Source organism: Chelonoidis abingdonii, chromosome 2 (genome assembly GCF_003597395.2).
Source record: "Chelonoidis abingdonii isolate Lonesome George chromosome 2, CheloAbing_2.0, whole genome shotgun sequence".
NCBI classification, from domain to species: Eukaryota; Metazoa; Chordata; order Testudines; family Testudinidae; genus Chelonoidis; species Chelonoidis abingdonii.
Genome location: NC_133770.1, coordinates 173870022 through 173895757, shown reverse-complemented (window position 1 = coordinate 173895757; position 25736 = coordinate 173870022). Strand labels below are relative to the sequence as shown.

General features: G+C 44.4%; 2 protein-coding genes across 6 annotated transcripts in view; one reads left to right on the top strand and one right to left on the bottom strand.

Moving 5' to 3' along the window:
- Positions 1-6432, bottom strand: part of RELCH (RAB11 binding and LisH domain, coiled-coil and HEAT repeat containing) — a 112497-nt gene extending 106065 nt beyond the window's left edge. For 4 of the 5 annotated variants that reach the window (XM_032788247.2, XM_032788248.2, XM_032788250.2 and 1 more), the window contains exon 1: positions 5734-6430. In XM_032788247.2, the coding sequence (XP_032644138.1) occupies positions 5734-6217 (484 nt within the window). In that variant the 5' untranslated portion in view covers positions 6218-6430. Of the gene's footprint in view, positions 1-5733 lie in introns of all 5 variants that reach the window. The other variant, XM_032788252.2, reaches the window with a different exon arrangement.
- A 348-nt stretch (positions 6433-6780) lies between these two features.
- Positions 6781-25736, top strand: part of PIGN (phosphatidylinositol glycan anchor biosynthesis class N) — a 189698-nt gene continuing 170742 nt past the window's right edge. The window contains exon 1 of the mRNA XM_075062010.1: positions 6781-6899. The gene's annotated coding sequence lies outside the window, so the exon portion shown is untranslated. The remainder of the gene's footprint in view (positions 6900-25736) is intronic.

Sequence of the window (25736 nt, the reverse complement as noted above, 5' to 3'; positions counted from 1 at the left end):
TGTTGGTTAGCAGGAAGGCGGGGAAGAGATAAGGAGGAAGAGCCTTGGGAAAAAAGGAGTTTGTAAATCTTATCTGGATTAAGACTGGAAAAAAGGGTGAACTGATTCAAACTGATTTCACAACAACTGAAAAAGCAGTTTAAAGAATTTACTGAACGGAATTGGTGTTAACAGCCTGTATTTGTCTGTAGTAGATTTAACAACTCATAATATTGCCATATTCTGAAATGACTGTTGGAAAATGCATACAAATTTCACTTTAGGAGAGAAGGAGCAGAAAAAAACCCTGTCTCTTGTTAAAATTTAAAACTGTAAAGATTTGGCAGTTTTGAATAGCCATGACCATAAGAAACCTGCTGATAGTTTTTAGGATTCCAGCTGGTTCAAACATTACAGGCTGAATGCTCTCTAGGCTCTTTGTTGAAAGAATGCATCAAACATCACTGAAGAGCACAGTTTTTCCCCACACAGTCAGTATTATTTCTTGACCTGCTGTTCTCAAGGTACAGTGGTGTTAAGATTCAGGAATCGGAAATGGAATTTTATGTAAACTCAGTATGCCTCAATTGATATTGCAGTGCTGCTGCAGAGAAGACTGTGGGTGCAAAATTATTTTGAGTTTGCTTGGGTGTGAGCACTGTTATACAGCTTGAAAACCAATCAGAGGACTGTAAAGGGTAATGAAGCTTTGTAAAGCATTAAAGTGAAGCCCTTAGTGGTGTACTTCAAGTAATAGAGTTAGCTCTACATTCATGTAGGCATCTTCATTAACAATCTGGAAAGGGCAGGGTTGTTGCAAAGAATGTCTGCATCTGAATTTCTAATAGTACCATTGTTTCTATTTCATTCTTTACAGCCACATCCTAATACATTGTTGCTGCCTGATAATGGAGAACACTATTTCAGAAATATATAAAACGGCAACCATTTGAATATTAATTGTCTTTGGGAGTTCTATTTGACCAGTTTCAGGTGAAGTCAGAGCAAGTTTCTGAAAACTCATAAGCTCCCATCTTTTTTATGGTCATTATTAAATGAACTATTCCATGAACTTTGCTCCATAGGCTACCAGTGGTTCGTAAAGTACTTGCTGGTGAACAATGGACAGGTTACTGGCCACAGGCTATATACTAGCTGTTTTTTCCAGCTGCTATTTTGCATTAAAAAAGTTACAGTGATTATCCTAACAGTAGTCTTCCATATAAGGCTGATTGGGCTATTCTGAGTGGAAGAATTTCTTAATTATGAAAAGAAATGTGAAAAAAAACAAATTCCATTGCATACTTACTCTTTGGGTCATTAAATGGATATTTGTTCAGTGAGTAAATGATTACTGAGGCCCCCAATCTTATTCTATATACATGCATATTATAAAGCAGGGGTAGGCAAGCTATGGCACATGTGCCGAAGACGGCACACAAGCTGATTTTCGGTGGCACTCACACTGCCCAGGTCCTGGCCACTGCTCTGGGGGGCTCTGCATTTTAATTTAAATTTTAAATGAAGCTTCATAAACATTTTGAAACCTTATTTACCTTACATACAACAATAGTTTAGTTATATATTACAGACTTATAGAAAGAGACCTTCTAAAAAGATTAAAATGTATTACTGGCACCTGAAACCATACATTAGAGTGAATAAATGAAGACTCGGCACACCACTTTTGAAAGGTTGCCGACCCCTGTTATAAAGCCTTGCCTCATTCCATACAAAGCCTCACAGACTGCAGAAGAGATGCATCTATCTGCACATTGAGAAATTCCACTCAACTTTCTTATGTACTCTGTCACATCAGCAATAAAACACTGAGATTGCTACAGAATGAGAAATTCACTTAACTTGCATAATATGAGTTGAACATTTGAGGGTTGGTAAAATATATCCAGTTGCAATTTAAAAATCAGTGCATAACCAAAGTACCTTTTTAACCCTAATAAATTTGGCCAAGTTGAAACACATTTTTCAAATGGATCACCAAACATGAGTGATTTAGGCCTGGTCTACAACTAAAATTTAGATTGACCTAGCTACATCACCTGGGTGTGAAAAACCTCACATCCTGAAAGACCTAATTAAGCTACTGTAACCCACAGGGTGTACGTTGCTAGGCCAATGGAAGAATTCTCTCAACCTAGCTATTGCCCCTCAGAGTGGTGGATTAACTACTGAATGGAAAATCCTCTTCCACTGCTGTGGTGGGTGTTTTCACTACCGCACTAAAGCAGCATACCTGCAGCACCAAAGATGTGCAATTGTATCACAGACATAGCTTTAGAGATACAAGTCTACTCTATACTAGGGACCTATATCAATATACCTACGTAGCTCAGGGTGTGAAAAATCTACACCCTAAGTTATGTAGTTATATTGACCTAACCTCTTGTGTACAGTGCTCTGTTGGCCAGAGAGCTTCTCCCGTTGAAATAGCTACTGCGTCTTTGAAGAGGTAGATTAACTACGCTAACAGAAGAATTCTCTCCCATTGGCTTAGAGTAGTGGCTCTCAACCTGTTTACCACTGTGGGCCGCATATACAGCTCTATGTGTGGTTTGTTGGCCAGATCCACACAATACATATACTACCTGAATTGCCCTGAGGCTGCCACATGGGCCACAGCTGTGTGCTGATCAGGCCACAAGCAGCCCGTGGATTGAGAACTATTGGTTTAGAGCAGTGTTCCCCAACCTTTACCGTGGCCGGCGGATGAGCATCCACCAAAATGCTGACAAGAAGTGGCAATGTCAATAGACGTCGTCGCTGACAAAGCAGCATCCAGAGGCGCTGCCACCGAAAATTGGCGGCATTTCTCTGGCAATGCCTCTGGATGATGCTGCTGTCAGCAGCATTTCAGTGGATGCCTGTCCGCCGGGGAGTATGCGGGCGCATATAGATGCCATGGCACCCGCGGGCACCATGTTGGGACCACTGGTTTAGACTGTCATCATTAAAGTGCTACAGAGGTGCAGCTGTGCTGATGCAACATTTTAAGAGCATGTTTACATTTAATTTCTACATCAACACGTCTACACTTAAAGAGTCACCACTGTAGTGCTTCAAGGCTCTCCAGTCACTCTAGTTAATCCACCTCATTAAGAGGTGGTAGCTGGGTCAACAGAAGAATTCTTCCACTGACCTAATGCTGTCTATACTTGGGGGGTGGAGGATTAGGCTAACTGAGCAATGTAGCTGTGCCAACCTAACTTTTTAGTGTAGGCCTGGCCAGAGGCATTAGAGGGATCTCTTAAATTAGCTCACAATGCTATTGTTATCTCTCTAGCTAGTCTTTTTTCAGCATCTTCTAGAAGGTTTGCTCTCAGAGCACTAAAGCCCACTAAAAGAAATCTAAAGCTGCTACACACCCATACTTGGCTCCCCTCTAACTCAATCTCCTGCAAGTGAAGCCACCTGGCCTAAACCTAGAAATTAGATCTAATTACATTGTTAAGGGCTATGAAAAATTGTGTGTCCCGAGCACTAAAGTCAACCTAATCCCCAGTGTGGATGCAGCCTAGGTCAATGGAAGAATTCTTCTGGTGGCCTCACAACCACATCTCGGACGTGAATTAACTCTGGCTAGTCTATGCTGAAAAGTTACATTGACATGGCTGTGTCTCAGAGATGTGAAAAATCTATACCCCCAGAAATGCAGTTAAACCAACCTAGTCTCTAGTGTAGACTGTGTTAGGGCAATGGAAAAATTCTTCCATCAACGCAGCTACTGCCTCTCAGGGAGGTGGATTACCTTTAGTGACAGAAGAAACCCTCTTGTTGCTGAAGAAACCCTCTACACTGAAGTGCCACAGTGGTGCAGCTGTGCGTCTTAAGTGCAGACATAGTCTACTTCAATGGAAAATCCCCTTCAGTCAATGTAGGAGGCACCTATGCTACATCATTACATCAGTCCAGCTGCAGCACCATAGATATGGCCTAGAATTCCCCCTTCATATCGTGGCAGAAACCCCATACTTGAGAGTTACCGGGTAGGGCTGGGCTTATCTTGCCCAGTAGAAGTTGCCTCTGCTTAACTTTCTGGATCAGACTTATGGTCCATCTAGTCTAGTATTCTATCTCCAACAGTAACCAGATTTCATGTTAACAAAGCAATGAGACTATTAAATCAATTAAGTAAACTGACTAGTAAGACTTCTAAAATGGGCACTTTTTAATCAGATGGAAGTGAATTTAGCATCTATGTGGCTCTAAAGTCGTTGTAAAACCCACTAAACTTGTCAAGAAGCATATAAATGTCTTGAATATTTCAAAAATAATATTCAAAAGCAATAATACAATAACTGGTGTCTGATGATATAATTTTAGATATAATCATGTATTAGTCTGCTTCTTACAATAAGCAGTATAAGCTCACAAATTTAATTTTTGGGTGGCTGAAGACATTAAATGAAAACCCAAAACCGATGTCCAAAGTTTAAGTCTATAACATGGTTTTGTGCCAGTAATGTTATTTACGAAGGTGTCCCATTATTTGGGAGACATCTTACACACAAGATGTATATTCTTCTGAAATAGAACTAGAACATATGTACATATCATCCAAGTTTCTATTAACCACAAACACTTTCATCCCTTTCATTTAATATAAAGATTTCAGTAAATCACAAATTAAAAGCCAAGGGACTGAGAGAGAGAGGAAACCATTTCTTCTTATAGAATTTATCTAATCTTTTAGTTAGCTTAAAGACTTGTGTTTTAGACCTCATGTCATCGCCATGAGACTCTTGATGAAAAGCAGGTATTTTGTGTAAGTAATGCAAGTATATTTTCATTTGTTCATCCATAAATAAAGGCAGACAGTGATACTTAGCAGTAGTAAGGTCTATGACAACTTCCCAAACACTATTTTGCCCGCCAACTCCCTGGGTACCAACAGGACAAAAAAATCCACCCAATACACATTATACACATTTCCCTCCGAAATATTTATAGAGAGATGACAAGACATAGACAGTTGGCGCTCTCTAAACCTGCTAGCACTAATTATGGAAGTCATTGTACTCTGAGGTTAAACAGCTAAGACCCTTGAAACTTAATAAAAGTATTAGAGTATTCCGAATGTTGTTTCTTATGTTGCCAGGGTCAATACATTGACCTTTTCCTAGTAAACTTTGACAGCTCATGTTGGAAATGATAGACTTTAGGATCGTCAGTCATAAGCCAAAAAATATTTCCTCCTATTCCCAGCCCAAGGAAAACTCACTCTCAGTGGAACCATGAATGTGTGATCTGACTGGTATGCCAGATAACAAAAACAAACATGAGTCTGGGCCGGAATTAAAGCAGAAATGCCTACTCTCTCCACAAGGATTGCCATAAAATTTAATCACACCCAACTCAAAACAAGATGATTTCTACGCTAACATGGTTAGAGATTTTCTACTGAGTCCTGCTGACCTTACACTAGAAAATATAACAGCCTGGCTTTAACACTCCTGCACTACTAGCAACTGCCCTCCCATCCTCTCCAGTCTCATGCTCCGTCTTTTCTACGCGGCATTTTCTGCGCAGCATCCAACCCCTGTACCCACGCCTATACCAGCACCCAGGTACGTCAAACCCCCTACACATCAGTCCCCCAGACACACCTCGGTCCAGCCACCAGACATCTCTCCCTCTAAGCCCCCGTCGCACCCCTCCCACCGCCAACTCCTGCCTCGTAGAAACTCCGGCAGGGCACACTTCCCTTCTGCCCTGTGGCAAGCGAAGGTCACTTACTAAGCTGCCCGGGGCCGGGCTCCTTGCCGCTGGCTGCCGCTCCCCCCGGCGCTGCGCCGGCAGCTCCCCACAGGCCCGGGGCTCCCCCCGCGGGCGGGGTGCCGCTCTGCCGCTCGAAGTTGCCCGGGTTGGAGAAATAGTCGCGCAGGCGGGGCAGCTCGCGGCCGCTCTCCAGCAGCTCCGTGTGCAGCTCCAGCGCGGTCAGTAGGAACTGATCACGAAGCAGTTGCGCCGCCAGCGCGTCCACAGGTACTCGGGGGGGCTCTCCTGCGCCGGGCCCGGTCCAGCCGGCCTCCCCGGGGGCCGCCACCCGCAGCCCCGGCAGCCCCCCGGTACCCTCCACCGCCGCCTCTTCCTCCTCGTGCTGCTGCGGGGAGAGCGGGCCTCCTAGGCCGGGGTCGTTGCTGCCGCCGGCCCTCGGCTCCTCCTCCTCGGAGTCGCTGAGGAACGGGTTCACGCTGCTGCCTCCGCCTGCCGCCGCCATCTTACAGCGCGACACGGGCCGCGCAGCCACCTCCGCCGGCCTGGCCGGCCCAGCGACACCCCTGGCCCCTGCTGCTGCTGCGGCGCCTCTCCAGCCGCGCAGCGCCGGGACCAGCCCCGGGCGCGCCGCCCCAGTCGCTACGACGGACACCACCGCCGCTACTAGCAAGGAAACAACCACGACTCTCTTCCGGTCTCCCTCACTCTCCTCTGCCGGCTTCCGCGTGACAACTCTCGCGAGACTTCCCTATCCAACCACAGGCAACGGTTGGGGCCGGACTCGGAGGCTCCGCCCCCTTCTCCTCTCAGGTGGAGGCGGGGCCTGAGCCGAAGACTGGGCAGGGCGAGGTTTAGGGCAAAAGGGGCGGGGCCTACGGGTGACGGAGACACCGGAGAGGCTGGAGCCATAAGGAAATATTGGGGCGATGGGCGGAGTTTATGTTAAGAGGGCACACAGCGTGGGGAGGGCTGAGCTGGATCAATAAAGGGGCGAGGCCTGGCCTGTGGAAGGCACGCCGCCTGGAGGCGCAACTGGATGGGTGGTAACGGCCAGGATCATTGGTTGGGACGAGAGACAAGCCAGGGGCGGAGCGATAGGCTGCTGGGTCTCGCGAGAGTGTCCGCGAACCCGGAACGGCCTCGTGGGGCGAACATTGGTGCCGGCGCCGACAGCCTGTGAGCTAGTAAGTAGCTGTGGGGGCGGCGCTTGCGCAGTTCGCGCTTCTGGTTGGGAGTGGGGCGCGGAGCGGCTGTGTCTCCTGCTCTGTACCAGCTCAGCCGCGCCGCTGGGCCTCCCGCGCGCTCTACGGGGCGGCTCGTGCTCGGCCGGAGCCGGGGCGATGGTTGGCTCGGCCGCTAGCGGGGGCGGGGACGGGGACGAGACTTGCTGCCTGTCCGTATAGCGCCCGCAGGTGGCTGTGCGGCTGCTCCCTGCGCGCTGCAGCTCGTCTGGTTTACGGGCCTAGGCTCATCCCCAGCGTCCCGGTTTATTGCCCCTCAGAGGTGACAACTCTACGGGAGCGGCCAGGGAGCCGGCGCCGAGACACCCTCTTAGCTGCCCTCGAGGGACCGCTGTGCAGAGCCCCGCAGGGTGCCCGGCGCTGGACATGAGCCCTAGGGTCTTGCATGGCAGCAGCCAGACATAACCCGGCATGAGTTCTGCCCGTACAGGAGATTTTCGCCCCCGCCCCCCCTCCCCCCCCGCGGGTACAGGCAGCCGTGATGGAGGGGCGAGGTTACAATGACCAATGATAACTGAGAGCCAAGGTGGGTCAAGTAACATTTTTTTATTGGACCAACTTCTGAAGGCGAGAGAGACAAGCTTGTCAGCTATGTAGAGCTCTTCCTGTCAGTAGCTTGAAAGCTTGTCTCTTTCACCAGCAGATACTAACTCACTCACCTCTTTTTAATATTCTGGGACCAACACAGCTCCAACAACAGATGTCCAGAAATCAATAATTATCCTGAGCAGGTAGAGTTTTGCTTCCTGGGTTACAGTGAGAACTAGCTGGAGGGCCAAAGCAAAGTGGCCCTTTGAGGTAAATTGCTGCAGAGTGCTTACATATTGCTTTTCTCAATGACTTCAAGTTGAAATTTGTCCTGCTCACGAGAGCTGGTTTCCCCCCATCTTCCTTTCCTACAAACTCAGCCTGGGCTCAGAGAGTCTAGCTAGGTTTTTTCCTTTTTTTGTATCACCAGAAATAAAGATCTCTCCAGACCCAAATGTGTGCTGTGTGATGCCTGTTAAGCTGCATTGACTACAGTAAAAATTGATAGGAAAATAATAAACATTTGTGTCGATGCACTATTAGTGGAGGCCAGCTGACTCTCCTATAGAACTGGTAAATTTTCATGACTGTTTTGCAGAGGTAAAAATAATTAATAAAAGCATCAAATTTTTCACGCTTGCCTTTCCCCAAGAAAACTATGATAATATCATGATTGCTCAGTATTGCCTGAGCCAAGTGAGGTCCTATGCTCAACTCAATCTTATTTCTCTGTTCATCTGACTAATGTAATAACTTGGACACTGCATCCCCTCAACTCCAAAATTTCTAGATGGCATGGGGCACAAATCTGTTAATTTTGGTGAAAATTGGAAAACTTGATGCCTGATTTCCACTGGTATAAGTGAAAGGAAAATCAGGCCCCCAGCATGTTACAGGCAGAGGAATAGCTTTGGTGACTCCATTCTCTGCCTGTATGTTACAGGAAATAGCTTAGTATACTGTGTTCTCTTATTGGGTGTATAGTTTGGCCTATGTACACAACAAAATGTGTGACCCTCTAGTTTTAATAGTGTCTAGTAGTCAAATAGCAGGTATGTTCCAAAGTGGTGTTCATTACACCTCAGAGACTGTTTCTGACCTAGCTAAGTAAAACAGCTGCACTAGTTACAAATGTTGGCCTGCCTACCCAAAAGATGTGCACCAGTGGACCTATCTGTGGTGGCTATAATTGGTGCCAATTCTCAGTATAGACAAATTCTCAATCCTTACTTGATTAGGTTCCAAGAACTGTAAATTGGCAGCTGTTTGAGCGCCTCTTAAAGATCACAATAGTGAAGATATTATTTGAAGAGGCTATATGGGGGATGATTTCTAACCAGTATTAAACCCCCAGTTCAGGTAAACTAATTTTAAAACTAGTTAGCACTGTAACGTGGATCTGTGTATTGATGACTCCAGGCAGCCTGACCTATAGTTACAGAATCACTTAAAACTGGAGCTACACTGTGGCTCTAGCTGCTGTTAAAATCTACGACTCTAACTGGTTTGGCTGAGTAGTCTTTAAAATTGGTTAGAAAATTTTCATATTGTAGACATGCCATAGATTAGGTCCCAATATGTTTAGGTCTTTGTAAGGTCAAAATCAACATTTGAGACTCCCCCTGGAAGCTACTCAGAAATAACAGTTAACTATGGCACAACATTATAAAGTTCTGTCTTCAAAAAGCTTTGCTTAGTGTATTGGAAGTGGCTAATTCAATCTTCTGAATGCCTTTAAGGTGTAGCTCGATGTGAGTTACATTAGAGAAGTTTAAGCTAGAGCTGACAAAAGGCATGGTTAACTAGCAAGTTCCACATAAAATAAAAGCTCACTTTCTTTACTAGACATTAGTGAATAAAGTGCTCTTGGACAAGCTAGTACCTGAGCATCTAAGGATCTATCAAGACCTTCAAATTGCAAACCTACGTACAAACAGGCACTCTTCCTCCATGAGGAGTGCTGACTTAAATTTAAACTTAATAGATACATGATATAGTACTGGTAGATTTGGTTCCCTGCATGTTTCCTCCAGTATGAAGCCCTGTCTGTATTTCATACTATACTAGCAAATATTCTGTATTCTGTTTTGCAAAGGTAGCTCACTAGAATTTTTGCTCTTCTGGGGGTGTAAGATTGGGTCTGAAGCCATAGTAATAAAAGACTTCATTACAGCATTTGGCTACAGTATGAAGTCTTTGCTGAGAAGTAAGAAGATATGGCTGTTTTTGCATGTTTGCAAATTATGGTTGTGCAAATTAGGTTAGTACAGAATTAACTTAATTTCCCATCCTTAGGGCATTTTGAAATATATTTAATAACAAGGAAAATGGTTTTCTAAGAATATGGTAGCATGCTGTTAATCCATACCCTCTTTCTGTAATGTAAAAGAACTGAAGTGTCTACTTAAGATATTTATTTAAAATAATGGCTGCTAACACACACATAATCCAGTATGCTTAATACAATACATTTTCTTAATTTTAAAATAACTTTATTGGAGGCCACATGTTTGCAATGTTTAAAAGACCAGAAAATAATGCAACTTAATGCATTTGTTGCAAAAAAGACAGCATACTGAAAATTCTATTTTGAAAATAGTGACTTTTAGGTCTAAGAGGGCACTGACAAAGAAAACAGAGGACATGAATTGAAGTAAGGAATTCTTTTACTGAAATTGGGAATCTTGAGATGTATTTAGTCAGAATGTGTGTTGGCTTTTATATCTGGTTTTAGCATGTTTTAATCAATATAATTTACCGGTGCAGAAGTTTTATACTGCTTGTTTATACAACACTGCAGAGTTAAGTGACGATGTATACACACTGAATGTATTCAAAATTTGTTATAGTGACTGTTTGCTTTTGAAGTAAAAGTTGAAAAGAAAAAATAGTCTCAACTTGCAGCATCTTCTAGTGGCCTTCAGTTCACTCTGTAGTTTTAACCTGTACTTTAGACTCGTTGGCTAACTTCTGGAAAGCAAATTCAGCTCTGCTGTAAATTGACATAACTCCACTAAAATCAGCAGAGATGCATCTGCTTACACTAAGCATTGAATTTAACCCCATGGGCTAAAAACTACTGTGGAGTACAAAACTAATCTCTATCCTATAGCAAAGAATTCCTCCATTTCAGTATCTCTGTATAATTTTGGTGAAATGGTGTATGTGGTGTACTGACGGGGGAAAAAAGTCAGTTAAACAGGCATATTCACGGTTACTCAACAATATTTTATGGAAATTTGGGAACAAGCCAACATTGTGTGCCTGTAACCCTGTGATATTGAGACCTAGTGCTCCCTAGCTCCTAAATATTTTGGAGAATTTCACGTGAAACACTTATAAATGTTAACAACTATGATACAAACCCGAGCATGAACAACTGGGTACTGCTTTTCTACTACAGGAGAAGTTAGTTAAGTATAGGGAGTGCTACAAAGAACTGAATAATGGACTTCCTCTATAATCTTAATGCTAGCCATGTGTATAATTATGTGATGTCTGAGGCCGGGACATCATGTTTATAAGTGAGCGGCTCAAATATTGCCTCATCTGTCCATCCAAAAATGCAAAGGCTAGGTCTGGCTATAGAGTGATATCAAATATCTTCCTTTCATGGGCTGAGCTTGCTGCCTTTCAGCATTGCCAGTTACTGCTGGCCTATGGAGCAGGGAACGGAGTCATTTTTATTAATTCTTTCTAATTAGTATTCTTTTTATAATAATTGGAGCAATATTTCCCTTTCTGTTCTGTTCTCTTTTTCCCTTCTACATTCTCCAGGTTTGTACATCTGCCCTGTTACCTCTGCCTAATTTTTCCAACTGCTTTCCACAGTGTGTACTCTGTGCCACAGCTGCAAAGTGGAACTTTCAAAACCTATTGGTAGGTTTCACTGTAGGTTAACAATACCCACAGGTGACAGGTGTGGAATAGCACCTGGTAGCTAGTTGGTAGCTCCCAAAAACTAGAGCTCTGCAAATCTGGGAATATCCACGTACCATTTTTGCTGATCACAGATTGAATGTGATGCAGATTTTGTATCTGTGCAGGACTTTACTAATATTCTCTTATTTATGGAATATATTAATGTATTTCATTAGTTCTGGGAACTTGTTAGCAAGATCTAACTTTTAACCACTTAGCTGTACTTTTACAGGGCAGCCCATGTTTTTCATTGTTTCCTCAGCTAGCGTTAACTGATTTTTAGCTGCATGGACTCCCTATAAGAAACAGCAGCTTAATAACATCTATATCTGTCTATAATGAAAATGCATTCTGGACTAGCTCTAAAGCCTGCTAATATAAGCTGTGCAGAGTTTCAACCCAGGCAGGCTGATCATTTCACAGCTGGTAAGTGATGAGTAACATTAGTCACCATGTGAGAACTGACTGTTATATTGAGCAAAAATAAAGATTTATTCTAATGTGAAGGAAACTTTCAGGCTTAAATTTGATATTCCGGCTTTAGGGTTTATGCAAAGTTAGAAAAATGTTTTGTATCAGCATTTATAAAAAACGCACTCAGCTGTTATTACTACTATCCAAGGAGACAAAGCGAAGACCATTTCTTTGCATTAAAACAGTTTAAGAATCTTCAAAGCATTGTCCTTGATTCAGAATGAGATTAATGTTCTTCTGCCAGCATGGAATTTTAACACTGTCTTGGAGCTAGCATAAGTTACTCACTTTTTTCCCCCTCATATTTTGCAACCTTCGTTCTGGAGTTCCTAGTAACATTTGTTTTGCTTGTTGAGTTGTTGAATTTGAGGCTTTTTCTATACACATCTTTAGTTTCTTCCAAACAAGACTTTGCTTAAGAGTGTATCAAGGATTGTTCTGAAGACAAAAGTTTCCATTTGAATCAGTCTAAAATTCCGTCTGTTGTCCAAATTTACTCCTTGGGGGATTCTGTGTGTCTGTGCGCCCGCAGAAAACGGCCCCCCAGCAGAATTCCTGTTCTTCCCTGCAGAAAACTGCAGGGAAGCAAAGGGAAGCCATGCACAGGAGGAGTGACCATGGGCATAGTTTTTTGTGGGAGATTGCTTCCCCTGCAAACAGAGACGAGGCATGGGCAGGGGGCACATGGGGTTACATGCCACTGCCCCCCCCCCTTGTTTGTGCAACGCAGAGCTACCCAGCTGAAGGAGGCTGTCTCAATTCTGCTGACTCTGCAGCTGAATGCTGCCTCCTCGGTCCTAGTGCCAGTCGAGCTCCCCTTCTGTATGCTGGGAGCCTTCCTGTTTTCTGTACAACAGTGAGTGCTGGTGGTGGGGCTGGGTGAAGGGGGATGAAGGGGTAGGAGGAAGAGGCAGTAGGGAAGGAAGAAGAATGGAATAGGGCAGGGGGAGGGGAATGTGGGGGTGAGGGGAGGGGGAAGGAGAAGTAAAGGGGATAGGGCAAATGGGGTAAGCAGGAGCCCAGAATGCAGCGTCTCCTCAGCCTAATCCCTAATCCCCAAGCAACTGCACCTGAACACCCTCATCAAGCCCTACTCTCCCAGTACCCGAACTCCTCCACTGAGTCCCCCAACACCCAGACCCCGCCGCCGAGCCCCTTCTCCCCGCACTCAGACCCTCCCACTGAGCCCCAACCACCTTCACCTGGATCCCTGCAGAGTTCCATTGCCCCTGCACCCAGAGCTCCCTAACGAGCCCCTGTGCATCCAGATCTCCCACTGAGCCGCCTGCATCCAGATTCCTGCACACAGAAACCTTTCACCCCACACCTGGATCCCCCTGCACTAAGACCCTCCACACTTGGCTCCTGCTGGGCTGAGTCTGCCCACCCACACCTGGTACACCTGGCACAGAGGAGAAGGCTCCCTCAGGGTGTTTCTGGGGCAGCACCAGCCCTTGCATTGTGCCTTGGTCAGGTGCAGCCTCCCAAGTCCCTGTACCCTGGGGCTTCAGGGTGATATCCCACCTCAATACAGACAATGGCCTGTGCTCCCCACTGCCATTCTGGAGCCACATTTATTTATTGACAAATAAAATTTGCAGAATTTTAAAATATTGTGTGTTTGATTTTTAATTTTTGGCACAGAATTTAAAATTTTTTGGTGCAGAATTCCCTCAGGAGTAAAATGTCTTTGATACACCTATCGTATTTGTAGAGCCCAAAAGCTAGTAGGTGCCTGTGTAGGATCTAGAAATTTGTACGAGATGATCGACTAATAAAAAGAGTGGCCCAGCTTTCAAAAATACCAAATACTCTTAGATTAGGTCCTAAATTATGGTATCTTGCAAAGCCCGAAAAAATGAATCACTTCAGTTTGTTTAAACCTCACTATTGGGACAGTGGCTCACATTCAGAGAGACCAAAGTGAGTCCTAGGACCTTGGAGAGCAACAAGCTGTCATTCACATGCACATGTTTATGAAAGGCACAATTATATAAATGAAATTCATTGGGCTCATTATTCAAAAAAGATGCTACAGTACTGTTTCCCTCCATTCCCTCATGAAAGTACTGCTTTTCAAGTTAAAAATGAAGGGCAAAATCACTGTGGAAAGCTGTAATATTGTATTTATCTGTGTTCAGTAAACAAAACAAAAGCCCTCTTCCTCCCTTCCCTCCCATGCAAATTTGGACTGGCCCTATTTATGTTTCTCAAAAACAGTGGTATGCATTTTATAAATATTATTCTTTTCCTTCTCACTGGGAGAATTAAATTTAGAGCAATTTTTACATTGAAGTAAACTTGAAGGAAGATGCAAACTGCAGTTTACTTAGTTGCTATTTTCAGTATTTCCCTTGCTGTTATTGAAGTTATCGAATTCATGGTAGTTTCTCTCTCACAGCCCTTTTCTCTTGCTATTTGTTATTAAAGATGACTGATTTTACAATATCACCATTATAATGTTAGTTCAAGATTCATTAGGTAGAAAGAATAGGCTAACAAGAAGAAATTACTTATTTAAATATTCATCTTAGGTAATAAGCAAAATGGATATTAATAAGAAAATGAGGTTAAAATTAGATTTGTATTTAAACTCTATTTTAAAGCTTTCCTCTCTTGCGTATTAGCTCCTATAGAACACATTTTAACCAGTGCTCTCTTCCATATATAGTAACTTTCTTTTCTGTATTTATTTAGAATAGTTCTTAAATGATTTCAAGGTGGGATGTGCAGTCACTTACTGTTTTTAGTTCTACTTTCTGTTACAAGATGGATCTGACGTGAGTTCACCATATTCTTGTTTGCCACTTGGAGTCACTCTCTTTCCGTTCTGCCCCGTTCATACTCTACATTCACATTTGCTGTGCCATTCACAAGAATATTGTGGCTTTTCCCCCAATCCACTCTGATCTATAAGGAAGGAGCTGTGCCATCTGCATTCTTTCACTTTTTGAGTGGGCTTGCCTCTTTTCCAGCTACCTTCTTTCTGCATAGCTTGGGACTACCACATGCTGCACTGCACAGAAAAAAGGAGACCAAAAATCAGGCTGCAGCACTCATGCACTTCACAATATCTTGTTGATTTCAGTACTTGTGGGCGAGCAGGCTGATGAGATAGCTTGAGTAGTAATATGAAGAGCTGATTGAAGTGGCAAGTAACACATTTAAAATGTCTGAGGGTCTCAGAGTTCTAGGTTGTCTGATATGGCTCATTTGAGACAGCAAAGCTGCTCTGGCTGGGTGACTTCCATGCTTTTGCAATCTCATGAATGTTCCATGTCTTTTATCAGTTATGGAGAATTTTTGTTCTGTTGTAAGGTACGACTTTAGGTAAGGGTTTCTGGGCTAGTTCTCTTCAGATTCAGTAAGCAGCCTTAAATGTGTGCAGATTGAGGCAGTGTCTTATATGATAGGTTCTGTGACGGGTTACCCCCGGGATGCCATTAGGAACTGGGGTACCACTGAGTCCTCTGACCCACGAGCCTGGGCTCCATCTCTCACTGTGTTGCCGTGACAAGCTGTAAAGCCCTCCAGCCTGCATTTTTATCAGCATTCACACAGGTAGGGACACACCCAGCTGCAGTTACACACAGGCTCTCTAACCACCAGCTTCCCAGCCTAGAACCTCAATGAAGTGCCATCCTGCCCTTGTCAAATCTGGCTAGTGTATGGGTTTAATACCCAGTGTGCCTCTCCCTCAACGTGAAGAGAACAATACACATTTGTGGTAACCAAGCAGAGATTTTCCCCAAGCACTCCAGTCAAAGCTCACTGGTTTGGATAAAAACATAAAATACGTTTATTAACTACAAAAGATAGATTTTAAGTGATAGCAAACAGATCAAAGCAGATTACCTAGTAAATAAACAAAATGCAAACAAAGTCTAAGATATTAGAAAGATAGGATATGAACTATTAAATTCTCACCCTGGCTGATGTTACAGGTGGGCTGCAGATTCTTATGGGACTAGCTGCACTTACTTTACAGCTTGGAATCCCCAGGTCTTTCATACACAGGCTAGAAAGTCCTTTAGCCTGGGTCCAGCACTTCCCCCAGTTAGTCTTTGTTCCTCAGGTGTTTCCAAATGTCCTCTTGTGTGGGGAGTGAAGAACCACAGATGATATCACACCCTGCCTTATATAACTTTAGCATATGTCAGGAACCCTTTGTTTCAAAGCTTGGTTCCCAGACCAGTTTGTGGAAAAATACTGACATCCCACGATGGAGTCCAGGATCATGTAACCTGGTCACATGTCCTTGTAGAGTCATAGCCATTACTTACATGCTGTCTGAAGTGTTCTCAGAAAGGCTAGCCCAGAGTGGGATAAGCGTCTTCTAAGGCCTGTTGTTCTTTCTAATGGCCAATTACCCTCAATAGGGTAATAGCTTTACAACCAGCTATTTGAAGTACAAATAAATAGTATTTATAACTTTAGATACAAAAATGATACATACATACAAATAGAATAATCATATTCAGGAAATCATAACTTTTCCAATGACCCCTCACATGACTTATCTTGTACAAAATGCATAATAATTATGCCATAACTATATTATAATAATATAACTATAATGACTATGGGGTGCAGTGTCACAGGTTCCTTCTAATAGTTCATTTTTCCCCAAGTAGTAAGTGACGTGTTTGGTTCCTTCAGGATGCTGTAATGTAATCTTTCACTCTTAATGTAATCCTTCCCTCTCAAGGGAAGTACCCATACATTTTCATACCCTCAAAATTGTCTTCCTTTTAGCGTTATTCTCAGCCATATGGGTATGAGATCTGCCACCCTTGTCCTACAGGTCAGGGGTTCTTAACCTTTCTTTCTGACCCCCTCCCCGCTGGTGTTAAAACTCCACGGCCTGCCAGTGTCACGACCCTTTTTCTACCTTTAAAAGCCAGAAGCAGCATTAGGGTGTAGCATGCAGGGCAATTGCCTAGGTCCCCACACCATAGGGGGTCCCCAGAAAGTTGCTCAGGCTTCAGATTCACCTCCAGCTAGCGGGGCTGGGAACCTGGGCGTCAGCCCCACACAGTGGGACTTCAGCTTTCTGCCCCGGATCCAGCAAGTCCAACACTGACCCTGCTTGGCGGCCCCCCTGAAACCTGCTCACGGTCCCTCAAGGGGCCCCTGATCCCTGTTTGAGAACTGCTGCTATAGGGAACCTATTTCCAGTGTTTACAGCCGGGATTGGAGAAAAGCTAGGTTGCCATTGTTGTAAATGGTTTATGGAAATCCATGTGTTCAAGGCACAAGACATCTCTGGTATTTCATGACCTACAGAGTGATACAGAATATTTAATTCTCTGTGAGCTTTTTGCTTCGGGTTTAGCTGTACATTGCTGAACCACATTTACAATTTAAAACAGTTGTCATTTGTTATTGTAATGTACAAAATATTCAGTGAAAATGTTGAACATAAAATAATTTAAAGCAGATGGTCTGAGTCACGAGCATATTTAAATTTAAAAGAAGTAGAAATACTATATTTGCAGTTTCATTGTGTGACAAAGAGTTGTGTATTATGCCTCAATTCAAAAAGAAAATCAGGTTTCTGAAAAGGAGGGAAAAAGGGGCTTGATCATCCTCCCAATATTATTCATAGTGTAATTCTGTATTGTGTAGTTAAGATGACAAATTTCAATTTAATATGTTTGTGTTCTGCATATAGATCCTAGAGAAGGTTAATTTGAGATTGATTGGTAAGTGTGTTTTCAGTTATGTAAAGTCAGTGTTACTGTCAATAGGTATATATTGTGTGACCTTAAAAGTCAATGAATTGCATTTTTGAATAGTATGGAATTTCGATGTCTAAGTTATCAAAAAGAAGCAGCGTGCTGGATTTGAGAACCAATTTAGTGTTTAAACATTTATGTTAATGTCCCAATACCATGTAAAATTCTACCCCCTCTGCACCAGTGTTTTCCACTCCTTCCCTCTGCTCCTACCTAGGTAGATTGGATCATTTTTATGTGTGGACAAATTGTACAGCTACTCTTTTTGACAATCTACGTTAAATATTATGTAGTCGTGTTTAGCTGAAAAATGTATCTGTCATCCAGAAAAATAGCACAGTCAGTCTTGCCAATTTTATTTTGCTCCTTAAAAGATACTTGCCAATGCCATTGATATTTATTGAAAATGCATTCCAAATAGAGCCTCTTAATTTTACACAACAGGCATAGAATGCTCAGTGGAGCATGCTCCTTCCAAAAGAGATGACTAAAGTATTCTGATCTTCATCTTGACATTTTATTACCTTTTAAAAATATCCTCCCAGCAACATAACATATTCCATATTAATAGAGTTTTGTATATGTCACCACATATTTGAAAATAGAAAATATCACATTATTTTTTCCAAAGACTTACACTGTGCTCTTTTTAAATTGGGCAAAATAAGCATCTCTAATGTTTTGAGATTAAAATTTGAAAGAACTACAAGACTAGGTGGTGATGGCTTTGGGGAAACTAGATCTGCATTTACTTACTTATGCTGCTTTAACTTTAATCTTAAAGAACCTGATTCAGCGCAAGGCTGAGGATATAGCTTCTGTAACAGGCAGAGCACTTCACTTGAGCAAGTTATGGAACTGCCTGGAAAGAGGAGAGCTCATGCAAATAAGATGATTGCCTCCAGTCCTGATTATTCGGACTCTGCCCCGCTGCCTCCCCCCCAGCTGATATACAATCCATAAAAGTTAATACAGATTTTATAAGTATGTGACTACAGGTAAGGAAACTGACAGACCTATAGCACAGCAATATGAACTTTTGGTGTGTTTGTTTTTAAGACCTTGGAAGTGTGGAGGGGAAAGGGCCTTTCCCATTTCCAATTATGAGGCTGGGTGGTAGGGTGGTTCAACCTTTCATCATATGAGAGCTCTGAAAAACTGTACTCATCCTACCAAAAATGCTCTATTCTGGAGCAGTAATAAATCTTTCTGCCAAAAGCCCTCTCTTCTTTACTCTCACAGACCTTAGGAGTAGGGTTGTGTAACAGCATCAGCACTTACCTCCCCACCAGTGCTCCCCGTATGGCCAATGAGGGGCTGCAGTCACTCAGTTTTTTTACAATGGGGAGGCACCCACCTCTCATGGGCACCCCCTTTCTGGTCAGGTGTGATACTGCTTTTCTTTCAGTTCTTACAATGAGGTGGCACCTGCCTGTTGCGAGCGCCCCCTGGCCAATGGTTATGCTGTGGTTCATCAGCAACTCAGCTCTCCAGTTGAGTCACACACACTGTTCTGCCTTTTGGGGTATGCAGTCACTAGCTCTTTCTTACAGCGCTGGCATGGGGCTGTAGCACCAAGGCTTCCTTCTCAGAGACACTGCCCTTTTAACAGCCCAGCAGGGGTCCATCTGGGTTCCCTCAGTTAGTGTTCTTTCAGCGGCCTTCCCTGGGCTCAGTCTTCAACCAGACCAACAAGGCCCATCACGGTACCCTTGCCCAGTCTGTCTAGGTTCTGGGCTCAGTCTCCTGGGTTCAGCCTGCCCGCACTGAGCTGTTCATGGTCCTGCTTCTCTTCCAGCCAGTCCAGCACCCATTCTTTGGCAGCCTTCCTGGGGCTCAAATTCAGAGTTGCCGTGATGAAAAAAGTGATGTCTAGGCCCTGACAGTATTCTGCCAGAATTCCTCCACCATCTCAGCCCCAAAGGACTCCAATGGCTAGCAACATTGTAGTCCCTCTACCTTAAGGACAATTGAGATCCCTGAAATATAGTGAGAGGCATGGTAATTGCCATTACAAAGCCTGGAAAGCCCACTGATGAAGTGGGAAGCTGCAGGCCAATTTATCAAGTATGCATGACCTATAAACTTCTTGAACATATCACCCTTTTACTGAGCCAAAAATCCCCCTCAGGCAGGCTTCTGGCCAAAACGTAGTTGTTGCAACCAATTCTGGCACTCAGAACTCACATAGAGGCTGGTTATCAGAAAAAACTAAAGACTGCAGTATTTGTCGATCTGTCATCTGTGTATGATGGTGTATGGATTAAGGCCTGATGCTGAAACTTGCAAAAGTTATACCTTGCTACCAAGGACTTTGCTTGCTGTGGACCATGCTAAATAACACATGTCTACAGGGGTATCTGGGTAATAAGACCAGCTGACCCCATATCATAAACAACAGGCTACCACAAGGCTCTGTATTCACACCAACACTTTTTAGTATTTACATAAGTGACATGCCTCCAACTAAATCATGAAAATTTTACTCCTGATGGAATTCCTCAACAAAAAATTAAATTCTGTGCACAATATTTTAAAAATCTGCATATTTTATTGTCAAAATAACCCAATATAATCACATCAGTTTCAATTATTTTTGGTCATTTATTTCAAAATACCTGTAACAATACAGATGACAAAAAGGATCCAGGCAGTGTTTTTTGACAAATGGATTCCTTACTAGGCATATTAATACAGAACTCTGAGTACTAATTCATTTAAACTACAATGCAGAACTGTATTTCCCACACCCCTCAGAAGCAGTGCAGAGGCTTGGGGGAGTCAGGGGTAATGGAGGGAAGTAAATTGCTGGGCAGAAGCCTGGGTGTGAACTTGGAGGGCTGTTAAGTATGAGTGGGAAAAGTATGGAACAGGTTTTTTTTGGTGGGGTAGGGATTGTTAGGGAGTTTCCCACTATGTAGACCCTGGCTGATCCCTAGCCTCTCCCATTCAGTCAGGCACATCTGCCCCTGTCCCCATGTATCTCTGTGCCCTCACTCAGCCACTCCACCGTCCCTGTGTAGCTCTGCCCCATGTGTCTCTGCATTTCCCTTCTCCCGTGGCCCTCTGCTTCCAATCCCATTCAGCCCCTGTCCCAGTCTGTCCTCCTCCACTAGCCCTTATGAGGCCCTGTCTGACCCCTCCACCCCAAGCACCCCCACCCTAAGACTCCCCTCGCTGGTGGGGAGTCACAGCTTTGTTCTAGAGCCACAGTGCTTTCTGGTGGGAAAAAGGCAGAACTGCCGCAACATTTTGGCAGAAGCTTTTTTCTGTGCAAAAAACAGAAATCTGCAGGGCTCATTAAATATGCGTGGATGTGGTGGGACAGAATTCTGCCAGGAGTAAAATTTAGATATGCAGATGATCTTGCCACGACAACCCAAGCACCAAAGCTCCATGACATTGAGAAAACATTAACTGAGGACCTCCAAAGTATGGAATAGTACTTCCAGAAATGAAGGCTCAAACCAAACCCTGGAAAAACCATAAGATGTGCATTTCATCTTGATAATATAAGTGCCAAAAACAAACTGAAAGTAGCTTTCTGTTATAAAAATGTGCAACATGATCACACCCCAATATACCTCAGAGTGAAACTTAACTACACCCTCCGTGATCACCTTGAGAAGATAACTGTAAAGATAAATACAAGAGCCAACATAATTCAGAAACTAGCGGGTACAACCTGGGGTGCATCGGCATCAGTGTTGCGAACATCTGCAATAACATTTGTATATTCAGTAACTGAATATTATCAATCATATGAAGTAGATGCAGCCATACGCGACTTGTTGAAACTCAGCTGAATACAGTGATGAGGTGCATCACTGGAACTCTTAAGTCCAACACCATGGCTACCTGTTCTGTCTAACATTGATCTCCCAGCGATACACCAAACTGCTGCGACACTCCGCAAAGCTCAGCAAATCCAGGAAAACAGATGTCTTCCTATCCACCAAGACTTGACAGTGTATACCCCCCCGCAATGTGTTAAGTCCCGCAAGCCTTTCTGAGAACATTTGCTTAGCCTCATGCAATCAGGCTAGGATCAGAAGGAGTCTTAGAAAGCATATTGGGCTAAACAAGACTTTAAAAATAAGCACCTCATGATGGATCCCACAAAGGTTCCCAGGTTTGACCTTCCACAGAAATCTGGGTCAACTCTGAACTGAATCCCAGCCAACCACAGTAGATGTGGATATCTAATGCACAAATGGAAAATTAAGGACTCCTTGGTGCGTGTGTGGCTTCCCATGACAGACTATCAAACATCTCACCACCTACTGTGCAGTTTATAAATATGAAAAAGGAAGCATATGCAATAAATTCTGCTACTCCTGATGAGCCATCTGGCTTGATCAACTTCAGGTGAAATTGTAGTTGCTGCCCTACACCAGCCAAATGAAAGAAGAAAAAGGCACCTGATCCTCCCTATTTGAGCTCCAGGCAACAACTGACTGCTCTGCCTCTGCTGCTTCCTTTTACATGTCCCTTCTGGCTCCTGATTGGCTGCTCCGCTGCAGCCACTCTAGGCTGCCTGGAGGACTTCTCCTCTGCTGTTTTTAGGGGAAGAGAAGGGGTTGTGAGGCAGGGCCGCAATGCCTCCAGCAGTGTGCCTCTGGACCTAGTCTGCTCTGTCGCTAGTTGTTACCTGACTCCACTGCTAACTCTCATGTTGAAATGGCACTGGGTATTTACAACCCTTATCATCACATCTTTGTGCCTTTGTAAACCGGTTGGGCTGGTGCTTGTCCCCCTCAGGCGCGGCGGGGAGCCAGGGCGCCTCCTTACACACAGCAGTCCGCGTCTACGCCTGGCCCTTGGGCAGGGCGGGCGGCAAATGGTTCCGGCTCGGCTCTGGCACTCAGGGGCTGAGCAGACACAGTTTGTAGCCCAAGCCCTTGGTCAGGGCGGGGCAGCAAATAGTTTAGGCTCAGCTCAGGGGCTGAGCAAACACAATACAGTACAGGCAGCGAGTCTATACCGAAGGCCTCTTCAGGCCACGGAGAGTGGGAATCTGCCACCCTTGGACGGGTGGCAGGGGGGGCGCAGGCCCTCCCACTCCACTGCGCCCCAGCCCAGGGCCCTAGCAGCGACAAGGGTTCGCTGCAGTCAATGGGGAATCCAGGCTGCAACACACTGACATGGGTTCACAGTCCCCAGGGGCCAGACTGGGGTCAGCTACCCCCGGGCTACTTCCAATTCCCCCCTCTCCCAGTACCTGGCTTCCACTGGTGTAGTTCGGGGGGTTCCAGACCATGGGTTCCTCTGGATGCTGGGAGGCAGGACACTCCGACAGCTCCTCCGGATAGCGAGCGCAGGGCAGGGCAGGCCAGGGGTCCTCCAGGTACCGGGCCTGAGGCAGGTCCGGCCAGCGCTCCTCCGGGTAGCGAGCGCAGGGCAGGGCAGGCCAGGGGTCCTCCAGGTACCGGGCCTGAGGCAGGTCCGGCCAGCGCTCCTCCGGGTAGCGAGCGCAGGGCAGGGCAGGCCAGGGGTCCTCCAGGTACCGGGCCTGAGGCAGGTCCGGCCAGCGCTCCTCCGGGTAGCGAGCGCAGGGCAGGTCAGGCCCAGCGAGAGCTTGGGCCTCAGCATCTCTTCGGCAGCCGGCCCGCAACTGAGCTCTGGGGCTGGGCTTTTATACTTCCTGTCCTGCCCCTTGACTTCCGGGGGGCGGGGACAGGTGGTGTTGGCTCCACCCACGAAGGTGCCTGCTCTGGCTCGTCCCCCTCAGGCGCGTCGGGGAGCCAGGGCGCCTCCTTACAGCCTTATTGACAGAAGTTGGGTGGGGTGAGGAGTTGGGTTCCAGAAGTGCTTTGAGTCTCATACCTCTTTTGAGGTTGCAAGGTGTCTCTTCTCCTCCAGGATGGACTGTGTGAACATTTCTCCTGCACAGCAAGAGGTTTCTTAATAAGAATGAAGTTTATTAGAAAAAGAGAGAGAATGGATTAAAACCCAGAAAAGAAAAGGGTGAGTTAATATACTGCATAAGATAAAGTAGCCAGTGCAGTCTCATCTTAAGTTACACAACGGAAACACAAGTTCTTATTTACATATTACAGAAAGCAATCTGAGGCTGTGGCCCCAGTCTCAGGGTCTTAACCTTAAAGATGTCCCGAGAGAGAGATTCCTTTCATGGTCTCCAGAATACTTACTCTCCCTTTTCCTTACTCTGTATCACTTTGTCCAGACCCTCCCTCCCACCATTTACGGAAGCTGCACCTGTTCTCCAAACTGAGTTTCTCCTATTACCTACATCAGGGGTAGGCAACTATGGCACGTGTGCCAAAGGCAGCACGTGAGCTGATTTTCAATGGCACTCACACTGCCTGGGTCCTGCCCACAAGTCCAAGGGGCTCTGCGTTTTAATTTAATTTTAAATTAAGCTTCTTAAATTTTTTAACAACCTTCTTTACTGTACATACAACAATAGTTTAGTTATATATTATAGACGTATAGAAAGAGACCTTTTAAAAATGTTAGAATGTATTACCGGCATGCAAAACCTTAAATTAGAATGAATAAATGCAGATTTGGCACACCACTTCTGAAAGGTTGCCGACCCCTGACCTACATAAACAATAGAGTTTTGGACTCCTGCTTTCACTAAGGACTATAAGGTGGTCGATGGAGAATACAGCAACCTTTGATAGCTACTTTTCAAATGCTTAAAAGCCCATCTTAGAGACTGTGTTTCAGAGACCAATCTGCTCATCAAATAAAGTGATTTCTGAAGTCCCATTGTTTGGTGAGTAAGGTGGTTTCAGCTGTCTCGGCTGAATTTTTCTAAAACTGATTCTTGCTCCCTTCTGCTCTTAGTTATTAAATATTACTTTTTTGGCAGACCTATTCATTCCATCGCAATAGTGTTGTCAGCCATATACCTTGTATGAAACTTGCTGAGAATGAGTTCCTTCATGACCATTCTCAAGACCCTGATATCAATTTATGGAGACTGGGCTGTGCAGAATTACACTGCTCTTTGAAAGGAGCTAGAATGCTTAATTCTGTGTGATCTGGCTGCCACCATCTTAGGTTCATTCCCTTCTTCCTGTCACTCATGGAAGTAACTGCCAGTGAAGTTTCAGCATTGTGATGCCCTCTAGTGCTTATTGGGACTGGTAACAGTTTTCAGGTAACTGCACCTGTGTTCCCTTCTTTGTGGTACACTCCAAGAGTTCCTAGTCAGATCTCAGGTCTTTTACTGACACCTATCTCTGAGTAGGGACCCATGTCTCACTCCCTTCAGATCAGGTGGTTTTAAGGCTGTATAGTTCCTTGCCTTACGCAGTGATATCCCCAGCAAGCCAGTCTGACTAAAGGCTAGTGCTTTGATTTCTCTTTGAGGGCAATGAACAGGATATTGCCATCAATAACAGGTTATCGCACAGCTCTTTCTAAGCAAGCACTTTTATTTTTAAGATAAAAAGCATTACAGAGAAAACATACAATACAGTAAAAGAACTTGGATGCATGCTAAAAGTTTACTAGAGTTTACCTGCAACTCCAACACTAGGCTCTGTTAGGTGTCAGTTTTTCAAACTACACAAGTGGGTTTGTCCCCTTGGTTACAAGTTCATGTCAGTTTTTAAGATTGGGAACCAGAACGACCACTGGACAGTTCAGCTGTTTCTTTATAAAGCTCAGACCTTTGATATCTAGTCTCCAGAAACAGGTAATGACTAGTCAATGACTCTCTCCTCAGCACGTAGCTTGAAAAGACGGAGTTTTTGCATAATTGGAGTTGTGGAATATACATTAACCACTCCCAGGGAACCCACTTAACACTTGTTATCCCAAAGTTTATGCCTATCTGCCACATTTAAATGTAATTGTTTGAACACCTTGTACTTTCAAGTTCTCATATCTGCCACAGGGACCTCCTGTTTACCTCTGTGGCTGTCTTTTTGCCTTAGCTGAATGAGTCATATTGGTGAGCATCACTGTTCTTGGTCTACTGTTCATCTGGTAGGTCTCTATGTTCTTAATGGCTTTTTTCTTTCCTTTTTCACAGTGTTTTTTCATCTTCTCTCCATGTTTATATACAACAATGAATGGAATCCAGTAAATCTGAGAGGTTGTAGGCACTGTATTTGCCATAGTTTTTTGTAGCCTTCAGTAG